General features: G+C 41.9%; 1 protein-coding gene across 1 annotated transcript; it reads right to left on the minus strand.

Annotated features, from left to right (window-relative positions):
• Window positions 1-1,926: 1,926 nt before the first annotated feature.
• On the minus strand, window positions 1,927-2,907 carry LOC108029018 (rutC family protein UK114). The gene is made up of 3 exons (XM_017101063.3): window positions 2,742-2,907; window positions 2,441-2,670; window positions 1,927-2,108 (listed from the first exon to the last, which is right to left on the minus strand). Exons 1-3 carry the CDS (start codon window positions 2,804-2,806, stop codon window positions 1,987-1,989), a joined length of 417 nt encoding a protein of 138 aa, XP_016956552.1. The 5' UTR covers window positions 2,807-2,907; the 3' UTR covers window positions 1,927-1,986.
• Between the last annotated feature and the right edge of the window lie 10,060 nt (window positions 2,908-12,967).

The raw sequence follows: 12,967 nt of genomic DNA on the forward strand, positions 1-12,967 counted from the left end.
TTTTAACCTTATATATTCAGTTTTAGATAATCGTATCAACTCCCATCACTAGTTAAGAGTGCTGCACAATGACAAAAGTTTTGGGTGAATGCCAGTGTTGTTCAATGTCATCCCTAAAAGTATGCTCTACTGCCAAATAGGCGCGAAATTCAAATTTTCAAAATTATTATGACTTGTTTAAACAGTCATTTAATACCATTATACTGTAGCACCATCTGTAACTATTTGCTTCTCAATAACAACTTGGATTCTGTAAAGACAATGACCTTTTAAAGTTGTATTTTTTATGATAGGATAAGCTATATCTTATTCAATCTTGGGGATCAAAAGCATAAGTGCCAGCAAGTGAAAGCTCCGTTTAACAACTAATTACCTTGCGGCAAGGCCCCGCAATCCGGATAATATTTTAATTATGACAACTTGCAACTGGCCAAAAACAGATGTAAACGGATATCCAGCGTCGGCCACCGCATGCGGCTTTCTTAATTGGCCACCGAGACCCACTGCCTTGGCTGATAAGCAAATTGGTAAAAATGTACAACAGAATTGTGAGTTGAATTTGGGCATAAGCCCCAAGCCCGTGCGTGTAAATTATGCGCACTTTCACCGCTCCAGAGGATCGGGTCCCTTTTCGGCTTCATTTGTCGTGCGTCGAAATTAATTAGTCGCACTTCAAGTTCCCTTCTGCGTAGGTGTTCGTCCGCCGTCGTCAATTCAGGCGTATTTATTACCATTTATGCACGACCGTCTCTTTTGGCTGATGCGCCGCGAATTCATTACACTGTGGGGCACATCAACATGGATGTTGCACTCTGCGGGTGCAACAATATCACAAAGCGCTGCTGAAAAATGAATGGCTAGCTAGCCAGTCGGTTTGGTGGAAATAGTCGCGACCACATAACCATTATAAGCACCATATAATCGTGCCGCATCGCAACCACTCATATTCACACCAGGCACTCGCTGCAACAAGGACAATAAATCATCCCAAAGGCAGCCGAGTGCAGACAAATTCACTGAAATTTAAATAAAAATCAAAACAAATGCTAGACAAAACACGAGTCCGGGAGTCGGGGTCCGTAAAAGGCGAAAAGAGCCTGAAAGGCAGCCGCATCAATATGGAGCATACATGGAGGAAAATAAGGGTAACTGAAGTAAACACTTTATATCTTTTATAAAAAATGCGGCATAAAAATAACTATGGTGTTTATATAGCTTATAAAAGTTTCTAAAAGTATGCCAGGAAATAGAATACATCATTTTATTTGAAATTAATAATTGCATACTTTGAGACACCTTTCATGTGATATTTATATTTCTTTCTAAGTATTTTGAAATCATTTATTATATCGTATCGTTTCATTAGAGGATGGTTTTAAGATTTGTCTACCCATAAGTATATTAAAATATTTTTTTCTGTTTAGCCATCATCTCAAGCAACAGCAACAACAATTCAACGTCGGCATTATGAATAACTTTTAAATTTGAATGTGAAATAAACGCTTTGTCTAAGCGGGCTACCGTTAGCAACATGCTGCTCTTGCAACTGCTGCTGCTGCTGCCGCCGCAGTTGCTGTTGCCAGTGATTTATGCAGCAACATTTGATGAAATATAATACAAAAGGCGCACAGCAGCCGCTGCAACAACAAAGATAAATTGCCGCACGCTAAATTGTAAACTATATAAGGTTTAAATGCAAAGTGTGTTGTCCGTTGCCTGTTGCACGTTGCATGTTGCATGTTGCTAGTTGCCGTTTACATAACGCCGGGCAACAAATGTTGCTTTTATGACTTCATTTGGTAAGAGTGTTGGTTTCTACGGCACTTATACTACCTTTAATTTGTGGAATATGTATCATAAAATATTTAAAAACAAAAAAATATTAAAACCTTAACGAATTGGTGGGGTATTTACCAAACAACACCATTTTTGATTTGTAACAATGTTTTATTTAATTATTTTTCACAGTTTACTGGGCATTAGTTGCTATTGCACGGTCTTGGTTTCCACGGATCCGGTCAAGGCGATGCACTCGATCTCCACAAGAGCGTCCATGGGCAACTTGGCCACCTGGAAACAGCTGCGGGCCGGGAAATCCTTATTGAACACTGAAACGGCAGATAAGCAAACATAAAGCATACGGTTTGTTTTTGGAAATACAACAAGAATAATACGAGAAACGCTCTCATAAAATGTTTATAGTGACCAATAAATAGGGCGATAAGAAGCTAACGATGCCGATTGCCTTATCAGGCGACAACGATCAAAAGGCAAGTCTACAGTAGGTATTGCCATATAACCAAAATTAATGGTAAGGCACTATTAAAAATAGATTTTACAATATACCAACAATGTGTATTTAAAGGTAGGGAGGTGCCTAACAAGCATTTGACTAATTAAAAAAAATATGAAAGTATAAATTTAATAGAACAGTACTCACCCTTCTTGTACACCTCATTGACGGCCCCGAAATCGTTGAGATCCTTCAAGAAGACCGTGTTCTTCACCACTTTGTCCACTCCTGAATCGGCTGCCTTGAGTATAGCCTGCAGATTTTCCAGGGCCTTTTCCGTTTGCTCAGTCGGTCCTCCGGGAACCAACTGCATGGTGTCCTTGTCCAGACCCAGACATCCAGACACATAGACAGTGCGGTCGGCAACCACAGCCTGACTATATAATAAAATAGCAATTAAATATATAAGATAGGTAGGTGGTTAGGGTCTTCTATATGCTATTCTTACTTGTAGGGAGCCACCGGCTTGGCTGCATTTACTGTGCTGATAAGTTTCCTCACAATCGTCGACATTTTGATCTGGGATACTATATACTGAGAAAACGTAAAGACAAGTGCAGCTGCTCAGGGTAAACTGATCGAAAGCTTTGTTTTTCGTTCAACAAGTGGCTTTTCTTATCAGCTTTTGCCTTTCACAAGCTCATTCGCTTTTTTCTCCCGCGCAAACAGGTGCTCTCAGCTGTTTTACTGAACAGCTGACCTATGGATCTGTTAATATAATGTTAGGTTGATAGACAAGATATGGTATTTATTTTGCTAAAAATCTATTATTATATATATACTATAAATAATATAGTATACCAAAATATTTTAATATCATAACTTGATTTAGAGTTGTAAATATTTTTAGGTACACTTAAAATTATATAACCAATCTTTAAGTAAATGATAAAATAACACCAACGTGAATATCACCATTATTCATGTGAAACCTGACGGTAATTTCGATAAATTAAGTCAACTCAACTGCTTTTTTAACATCTTAATTAACATTTTTTCTGTGGAATTATTAATTCCCGAGATCCGGAAATTTGGGTCGCCCGCTTTCTCTAGCTGGCGGAATTTTTTGGCCAGCCGATATTTGATTTAACGCCATGAAAAATGCATGCCACGTCACTTAGCCACGCCCATCTGGGCCGCCCCGACTAATTATTTATTATTTGGCAATTGCTGTCTGTCAGCCGCTGTCAGACGGCCAAAAAGGTAAAAAGAAAGCCCGGCCGCCGAGTTCCCGTTTCAGAATCTTTACGCATGCCAAAAAATACCGAAAAGAGGAGAACACTCTGTAATTATATGAAGAAGATGCGGGATCCTGAAATGTGGCAAAGGGTCTTAATCCCGGCCTGAGTGCTGCACCCAACTGCTGCATCCAGCGTAGGTGCAACCTCAGAGCAAAGAGAACACGCCCAGCAAAACGCCGCCTCAAGATTGATTGCAGACGCTTTGTTGTTTCTGTGGTTAAAGCAGTGGAAACAATTTTTAAATACATTTCCCTTAATCCAAAAGTATTGGTTATTAAAGTAACTATTTTTGATTCTTAAGAACTTTTAGGATTCATTATATCTTAGTAGGTAAATAAAACAATTTTTAAAACTCTTGCTAGCAACAATAAATGTTTTAATTATCTAAGAATTATAAATCAATTCTATCAGAATGTCCTTTATATGGCTTAAGATATATGTCAAAAATATTCCTTTTCCTTTAAAAACTTGATCGTGCACTACCGTTTTTTCTTCGAGTGCATTGCTGGTGGTGCAGGCAACCCACGAAGCTGCAACGAAAAGCTGAAAGAAATTTCTTTCGGCCTTCCCTGCCCCAAGCGTTTTGATGTCGCATTTTAGTGCATTAATTACTTTATGATCCACTTTATGTGCATAAAATATGCAAGTCCCAAAATCGCAGGAAAAGCAATTTCACAAGAGGCATCTTCGTGGGTGTTGCAGGCATTTTGTTCGAGGTTTCTTGCGAGTCAGCAAAATCAACATTGATATTAATTAGCCGCAGCCGGTATTGATTTATACACACAATTTACTTTGTTTAATGATGGCCCCTGGCCTGGGCAAACAATTTTACATTAAATGCTTTAATAAATAAAGCTCTAAATAAGCCAAACAGCAACGAGAAGATGCCATATAATTATTCGGCAATAACAAATTGCCTCTGAGTTGCAGCACTGCCAAGGTGTGCATTAAGAAAGGGCCGGACCAGAACCAGATTTCGAGACCGATCTCGAACCCTTAAGGATCCCAGAACACCGGAGACATGGGAACAAGTTGCTGGTTCTTCAATATTTATGGCACTTGTTGAAGGAGTTGCTAAAGCCCCAATCCCATGATTGCGCTCATGTCGATGTGATTGCCAACAGGTGCGGATTTTTTTCAAAGGGGTAAGGGTAAAGAGGTAGGAATTAACGAAGTTGTTTGGGGTTTTTGAACTTGCTAACAAACCTGGCTTTATTTAAAAAAGTCAAAATTAATAACCATAATCTATTTTTGGCTTTGTTTAAGTAGTGACAAAACGCCGCGTTTGCATACTACCCAAATACTACAATTTCATTTCATTTCAAATGTTACAATAAAACAACAATTTTGGTGGACAATTTTTAATTTAAATGTAAACCTTAAAAACCAATATTATTAACAAACAAAACACCGAACCGCACCTGAGTATGAAAGATCCTCCCCTTCCGACCCAACAAACTTTCCCTTTCCGCTTGACATACTCCTGAGGATGCGATGGCTCCCCATCATTTTGTGGCTGCCATTTTTTATTGGCTCAAATAACTTCATTTGTTTAAGGCTTTATTGGAGCGCCGCTGGCCAAAAGCGATGCTGGGACAGGTCTCTCCGTGGCGCAAATTACAACAATTTCTCAGCCGGCCAAGGAGCTGCGGCTACTGCCACTTGGCGGTCTGGTTATTGGATACTCTATAATTTGCATGTGATTTTTATGGCTTGCTCGATTTTCATGCTAAGTTATTTGATTTTAATTTGCTGCGTAATTGCCGGGCTGCGGCCTCAGCTTGAGCAGGAGGAGCTCCGCCAACTGGTAGCCAAGTTGTCTAGGTCCACCTCCCTGCCCATTAACCCCTAGATTTATGTTTATGGCACTATTGACGCGACTAATCCGAGACACGATGTCGGGCCCCTCGATTGCCCAGAAATAGAATGGAAGCCGTTTATTCCAAAGGGGGTGGACCGAACCGAATCGATCGAACTTCAAGGACGATCCGTGAAGAAACGCACCTAGCAATTAGTGGTGTAATTGTAAGGGCCCCGTAGATGAAATATATGGACTGTAACTTATATCTGGCACCTGGGTTTTGTGGTCTAAGTGTAAAGGGAAGGTAGCTTTGGTGAAAGTTGGGTAGGTTTTCACAACGCTTAAGTGTAAGTGCACCTGTTGTTGATTTGACTGAGCCTTGATTTATTAGTTTTTTGTTAGGTCTGGTCATAAAAGATAAATGTAAATAAAGTTTTTATTTCATATATAGTACTTCCTCCTGCACTCAACTTTGAATTTCTTATGTTTATATTCAAATGTAGTACTAATAAATATAGACCTATAAATTATTTTTTATGTGAATGCTATTACTTGTGAATTTCCCAGCCCCATTGCTACCTTTCTATTGCTATTTTGGGCAGTCGAACCTCTCATATCCACAACGCCCACGATGGAAAATCTGTCAGGGGTGACTCTCGCCTGGCTTTAATTACCGCCGACCCAACTCCGCCCCGGAATCCGCCTCTATTTTCTCTCGATCCGCAGCCAAAACTCCACGGGATATGGAAAACGGAGTTGCAGTTGACATGCAACTGCCAAAACGATGCTCAGGTAAAGGCTGTGGTCGCGCAAGTGAAAATTGCACTTTTAGTGTGTGTGTGCCTGCCTTATTTTTGTTAATTTGCAATGCAAAATAGCTGCACGATCCCGATCCACGGCACACGCCCTAAACGCCACAAATGAAAACTAATGATTTTCACTTTATAACTTCGACGGAAGGGAGGAGGCCAGTGGAGCTTTGGAGTCCGACTCACGCAAAACCCGCCGCACGGAAGCGAATGGGATTGCGGGCTTGGGCTTGAGTGGATTTGGGCTTGCATGGAAAATTTGAAATTTAATCGCTGGCAATTAATTTGCTCCAAATGCAGTGAAAAGCGTTTCCGTGGAGGGGAGGGAGGCGCAGTGGAGAGGGGCTGGGAGTGGGTGGGGCTAGGACTGGCGCCCCCACAGTTGCAGCAGCTGCACCGCCCGCTGAGCGTCGAGGTGGGTCAGTCGCATGTCCACCTGTATCGATTGGGAGCAGCAGCCGCCACGGGAGCAGGTGCACTGAAAACAAAGTGGCATTTATTACTAAAAACAACTCTACAAAATTAAGTTAGTTTCGTTATGGATTTTATAAAGATATTTTTGACTGGAAAGACTTTTTTTACATTGAGTAATTCCCAAATTTCAAATGACGTGTGGTGCTATTCAAATAAAGTAAATAAGAAATGTAATAAAATTGAAAAATGACGTCATAAAATTAGCAACATATTGTATGCGAATTAAAATAATCACATTTTTAGGGGTTTGTGAAGAGGTTGTGCACTGAAGATTTTAAAGATATAATTGTGTATCTGCGGTTCTTTCGATATATACCTAAACTTTCTTACCCTTCACATAAATATTTTTTTATTGACAAGATAAATATTACCTCAAAATGTACAATGTAAAATTTGTATTGAAAATAAGATATTTAAACACAATATATTACAAATGGTTCCTTTTTTCATTGTATTTAGCAAGTGATTTTCCACGGTGCACCCCAGCCCAGTTGGAGCGGCGTCTGTGTGGTCTTAGGGGTCCATCGGGCCTGAAGTCTATGTCTTGAGTCTTGGGTCTCCCCGGCTCGATGACAAACGAACGTTCAGCATCCAGCATTCGGCACCGGACATTCAACATTCGCATTCGGCATCCAGCACCCAACATCCAGTACCCAGCATTCGACATTTGGCAAGTGGTCAACCGCTCAACGTCGCGGTCGGTGGGCAGGAAAATTGAAAAATTAACAAGTATGAAATGTGCAATTAAAGTGGGCTAGTCCCGTCCCCACATTACCCGTGGGTAATTCGAGTCGCTCCGTACCCCGTCTGTATCTGGCCCCTTAAAGGCCGGGAAAGTGAGGATGACAACGACATCGACAACGTTGTCTACACCTGAGCTGCTCCTCGGAGCCCACAGAAGGAGGCGCGTTATTAATCTAGTTTTAATTGCAGCCACCCGGAGGAGCTCCTTAGTCTGGGCACTGGGCACTAGGTACTTGTTGTGGCACTTGGCTCCTCCCCGAAGATCGGGCCCGTTGATTAATGTGCGCCAATTGTGAAAAAAATGCCTCCCTGCCCAAAGCCCCCTCGCTACCTAATTGAATTATTGGCAGGGGCAAATTTGTGGCAGACACATATTCATATACGTAAAGTGGGGCGTGGCAGCTGCCTTATTGATTGTTGTTTGCTCAAAGGCGGAGTGCTTAAAAAATATTATTGGGGCTGGAAGAGGAGGGAGACGCGTGCGAGATATGAAATCTGCAAAAGATGTTAATGGCTGGCACAATTTTTCAAGAACTTTAAACGGATTCTGTTGGGTTGGAATATCAGAGCTTCCCCAGTATTTTTTCCTCTGTGCCGCAAAAATAAGAAAACATTTGTAAGGCCCGAAGAAAATAACTGCTCCCAAAACAGGCCACATCACGTGTGACCCACCTGGCCGAAACCCATTAGTCTTAGTACCTCGTAGCACAGCCCACGAGATTGCATCACATGACCCAATTCGATCATATTTTCCAACACAAATATTGACTTATTTGCCATTTTTCTGGCTTTTCACCCACTTTGCCTTTGGCCTCGACATGGTCTCGGCGGCCAAAGTGGCACACTTGGAGTTGTTTCTGCCGTTTCCAACTGGGAAATGCAATTGCAGCAAATTGGCCAGGCAGCGACCACAATGGCCAACAAGGTACAACGAGGTCAGTCTAGGGCGATGGCGATGGCGTCGATGTCGATGGGTCCATGGGATGCGAGTCGCCAGTTCTGCAGTTGCTCCTCCTGGCCATGTTCTCCCTAATGTCAACTCATATTGGCCGCGGTGGGTGGAGGGCGGTGCTGCTTTTGGCCTACTTGGCGGGAATAAGCAGACACACTGAGGAAACATACTATAAAATATGTACTTAGAAATATGATGTGTTTTTGCGGGGAGGCAGAGGTACTCCTTATGCCCTGAATAAGAGGCTGCCGACCTGTGATTACAAATTCAAAAGATTCACCATATATATATATATTTTGTATAATTTTTTTCCAGTGCCAAACCAACTATATTCGCATTGTTCGGAGGTGGTGTCACTGGGCAAGCAGACACGAACTTTGCATTTGGTTCTCCTCTGCTCAATTTGGCAGTCTTCCCAAAATGTTATAAACTTGACCATAAACAATTGAATGGGCCGCGGTTGAAGGACAGAACAAATGCATATACCGGATGGAAGCGGCCATTCAGGGCGTGGCCAGGGCTGTAGCTGGAAATTGCGGTCCCTGGTCATGGTATTCCCGCCCAACTCCCCCCGATGGCCGATTGATAACACCCGAAAATAAAAGCAGACTCGAGGCCCCGAGGGCGACATGCATCTGCAGTTGTCCCCAGAGCAAGCCCATGGTATCCCCAGACTTCCCGCCTTCGAGTTGGCCAAAGGCCTCTTGTAGCTGTCACTGGGTGCAGAAAAAGAAAACGACGGCGAAAAAATTCATTAAATTGAAAAAAGGGTACCAAGTGCAAAAGGTTACAGGTAGAGCCAGCACACAAAAAAACAAACGAGCCGAAGAAAGGGATAGGAAATAAAAATCACAATAAACCAAATGAAGTAAGCAGGAAAATTATTGGATCTGTGGGGGAAATTTTCATGCCCTTTCATACAAATGTATTTCATTATAAAATAATTCAATTATTAAAATAATAATAATTTTTACATACTACACGTATGTGTAATGATGCACTTTAAAACTGTATTTTTATTTTAACAAGAAGTTATACAATTACCATAAAAGATGGGGTTTTCTTTTCAGGAGCTTTTTACAGCAATAGAAAAATTGTTAATTAAGAAAAAAAATATTATGATAATACATTTTATACCATAAAATCTTAATGGGCTTTATTAAGAATAATAAAATGGTTAGAAGACCTTAAATATATCAAGGGAAATCCCATCCTTTTTTTAATCAATATGACGTATGGACCCTGAACCAAAGAGTATGCAAATAGTGTACACTATGCAGCTTGGCCGAAACAACAACAGCAGCAGCAGCAGTAAAAAGAAACACCAACGAAACCGAGAAATAAATCTGACAAAAGTTTTTCAGCCGCAGCTTTGACTTTAGAATGGCCCGATGTCCGATGATGAAGTGATTTCCAGGGGCGGGGGCGCTGGTTTCTTCCCTGGGGGATTCCAGGGGGCTGAGAGGACCTGGGGGAGCCAACTCCAAGCCGGTGGAGCGACTTTAATGCGCACGCGCTGCCTGCCACTTAACGAGCGGAGGCCACAAGGAAAGAAAGCTCCTGCTGCCTTCGAGGGCGTTGTAAGATCTCCTCGACTGCCGCAAAAAAACCTCGAAAAAAGGGAAAAAGAGGTGACAAAGTCACGAAATTCTTGTCAATTTTCAACTACAGACCAATTTGTTTGTCTTCTCCTGGCTGGCAGAAAAGCAAAAAAAAAAAAACACAGAAAAAACCGCCGAACCGCAAGGAACCGAGAAAAAAAGCATCGTGACAAATCAAGCTACCAAAATTGGAAGCCAACTCCGCGGCGGCTAGAAGAGTCCGCAGTCGGGTGCCCCGGGGCAACCGACCCATATTAATAACTTTTTCCCAGCCCAATTCTTCTCCGCAGCTGCCTCAGTTTTCTCACATGGCCGATTTTGGTCGGCCATAAAGCCAAATGAAATCGTCCCGGCTAAGTGTTTTCCCCAGTCGCAGCCATATATAGTCGATTGATTGCTCCACTAAGCGACGATTCTTGCCCCATGGCGGCAAAGCACTCTTGGATCTCCGATCTGGAATGGGCTGCGGGATATGGGGTCTATCCCTCGGCCATATCAAACAAAATAATTTGAGCAACACTTGCGGCCCAATAAATTTCAATTACAAACGTTTTAGGCCACTTTTACTGCCACCAGAATTTGATGTTGATGTAATGGTTACTGCCCCAGTGCGGGAGGTGTGAATGGCTATGAATTTCGGTACCAAATATGGCTAAAAACCTTTGTTGGCCTCAGTTTTACAAAAATATTTGGCATTTTTCAAACACTTAGCCAAAGAGAGCAACCGAAAATAAATGTTTAATATTTTTAAATCGTATTTAACATACATATCTCTTTGGTTCCTTAAGAATTACACATTTTTTATTGATTTTTTGGATGTGTAAAAAATATATTTGTAAAAAGTATCCATGAAAAGAAGTAATGTATGATTTTTCCAGTGCCCATTGCCATTTTGATGAGTGTGCGAGAGGCCAAGTGAAATATTTTTTAGAAAGTCCCCAACTGACCCCAGAGAGGCTTCCACTTTGCCGGGAACACGAAAAATCAATCATGTCAGGATGGGAATAAGATGTTGACAACGGGCCAGATCAAAAGCCGTATCGCGAACATTATGGCTGCATTGTGTAAGTCGGTTGGCCGACTGTTGGGCCGGCTGGCTAAGAAAATGCGTAACGAATTTATGGGCCCAGATGGGGATGACAAATCCACCAAATCCGAACCGATTCTGGGCACATATCACAGCGGCGACCACACCCGAGATCCCAGTACCCACACCATTCCCAATCCCAGACCCAATCCCAGTCGGCCCACTTGATCCTGGCTGGAAAACTGCAAGCGCCACATGTTCGTGCCTTGTTTTGATTTACTCTGGCGGCTGGTTTATTTATAGACGCCTGCTATGGGCTCCCTGTTGCGTCATCTGGGGGCGGCGGTGGGTGGCTTGCGACTCACAATCCGCAACTCTCGATCTCGAAACCACCCAAAACCCCCAGCTGCCCCCCAAAGAAAAACCTTCTCGGAGCCGCCGTCGCTGTCGCTTTTTAATTTGGCAAATTTATACACACCACGCGGCCACAGAAGTTGCTTGTTACTTCTGGGCAATTGGTTTATTGTGCCCAGCACAGTGGGAAAGTGTTCCAGGAAAATCATTAAGTATTGTGGAAATAATAGTAATAATATTGTGGAAACAACAATGAAAAAGAGAACCTTAAAAAACTGATTAGTTACAGGATCATCATAAATATGTTAACTATTTTATAGTATTTTATATTTATTTGTAATATTTATGTCGTAGAATTTAGATTAACATATTTTTTCATAAATATATGAGATCTTACTTATTCTGCCCCACTGTTCTGCCAGTTGATTCATTCAGCCGAAAAACCGTTTCCAATCCGGACCACCCACTGTCTTAAATTTCAGCAAATCCACTTCGGAAACCGAGACCAGACTCTCGACTTGAACGGGTCATATTTATCAAATTGTGCCGAGCAAAAAGGAAATCGCAACAGATGCTAAACAAATGTCGGCTTAATTAATAGATTTATTGGTTTTGTCTTGCATATTACAGCGGCGAAAAATTGTTAACGAATTAATCCTTTCAAGGCGTGCAAATTTCGGGGCATTACTCATACGCCCCGATGTGCCCCCGAATGCACTAATGAGCCACCGGCTGCTTGGATGGCTCGCCTCCCTTGGGTCCTGGGTACATAAAAATGGCTAAAAACTGCATTGGCCGAATGGCCAAATATGGTGGGCCAACTCGCTGGCGCATCTCTCGCGGATATTTAAAATTTATGTGAGCCACCGAAAGGTTTTGTGCCAGTTCCAGTGAACACCGATCGCCGAGCAGCTCACAGCGGACAAAAAAGAGCAGCCATTCAGGGGCACTCGTAGTCTTAGACTCGAGGACGTGGCCAAAACTGTGGGTCGCGTTCCGGCTGAGTCTTCGACAGGCAACACATGTTCGGCCAGAGCCTCCTCCTCACTGGGCCCAGCTTGCGTTTATCATGCCCCAGTCAACATGATGACGACGGCGGCGGATGACTATGGGCTCTACGCTGCGCCAAAAAATTAAGGAGTCCACGAATATTAGAACGTCCTTGTATTTCTGTTTTTTTAAGTTTTTGAGGAGATGTATAAAAGGGACTCTGCAGTCTCATCATCTGAGAATGCTGCTTATCTCAGAACTCAAGAATTTTCTACGTCTATACTTAAGCTATTTTAAGGTTCTCTGAACTAAATAGTAATGTTTCAGTCAGAAATATTGACAGCTCAAGACTAATAACTAAAGGTTACTTAGGAATATGAAAGAAAAGGAAGTTTAAGGTCAACATAAATGAACTAGGGGTTAGTTTACAGAGTTTAGTATAGAAAATTTATACCATTGCTTAAAAAAAAAGTAAAGGCTAGAAATAAGTACAAGTTAGAAATAAAACATTTTAAGATTAATGAACAGTTTTTTTGGAAACTCTTAGTAAAACTATAGGGTAAAAACATTTATCATTTTTACATGTTTTGGGAAGCCTTTCGTTGAACGTTTTTCCCAGTGCAGTTGCACTCTGCTACTGTTCTCTGGTCTAGGGACTGGCACTTCCACTTCAACTGCAAC

The sequence above is a fragment of the Drosophila biarmipes genome, chromosome 2L, assembly GCF_025231255.1.
Source record: "Drosophila biarmipes strain raj3 chromosome 2L, RU_DBia_V1.1, whole genome shotgun sequence".
In the NCBI taxonomy this organism is placed as follows: Eukaryota; Metazoa; Arthropoda; class Insecta; order Diptera; family Drosophilidae; genus Drosophila; species Drosophila biarmipes.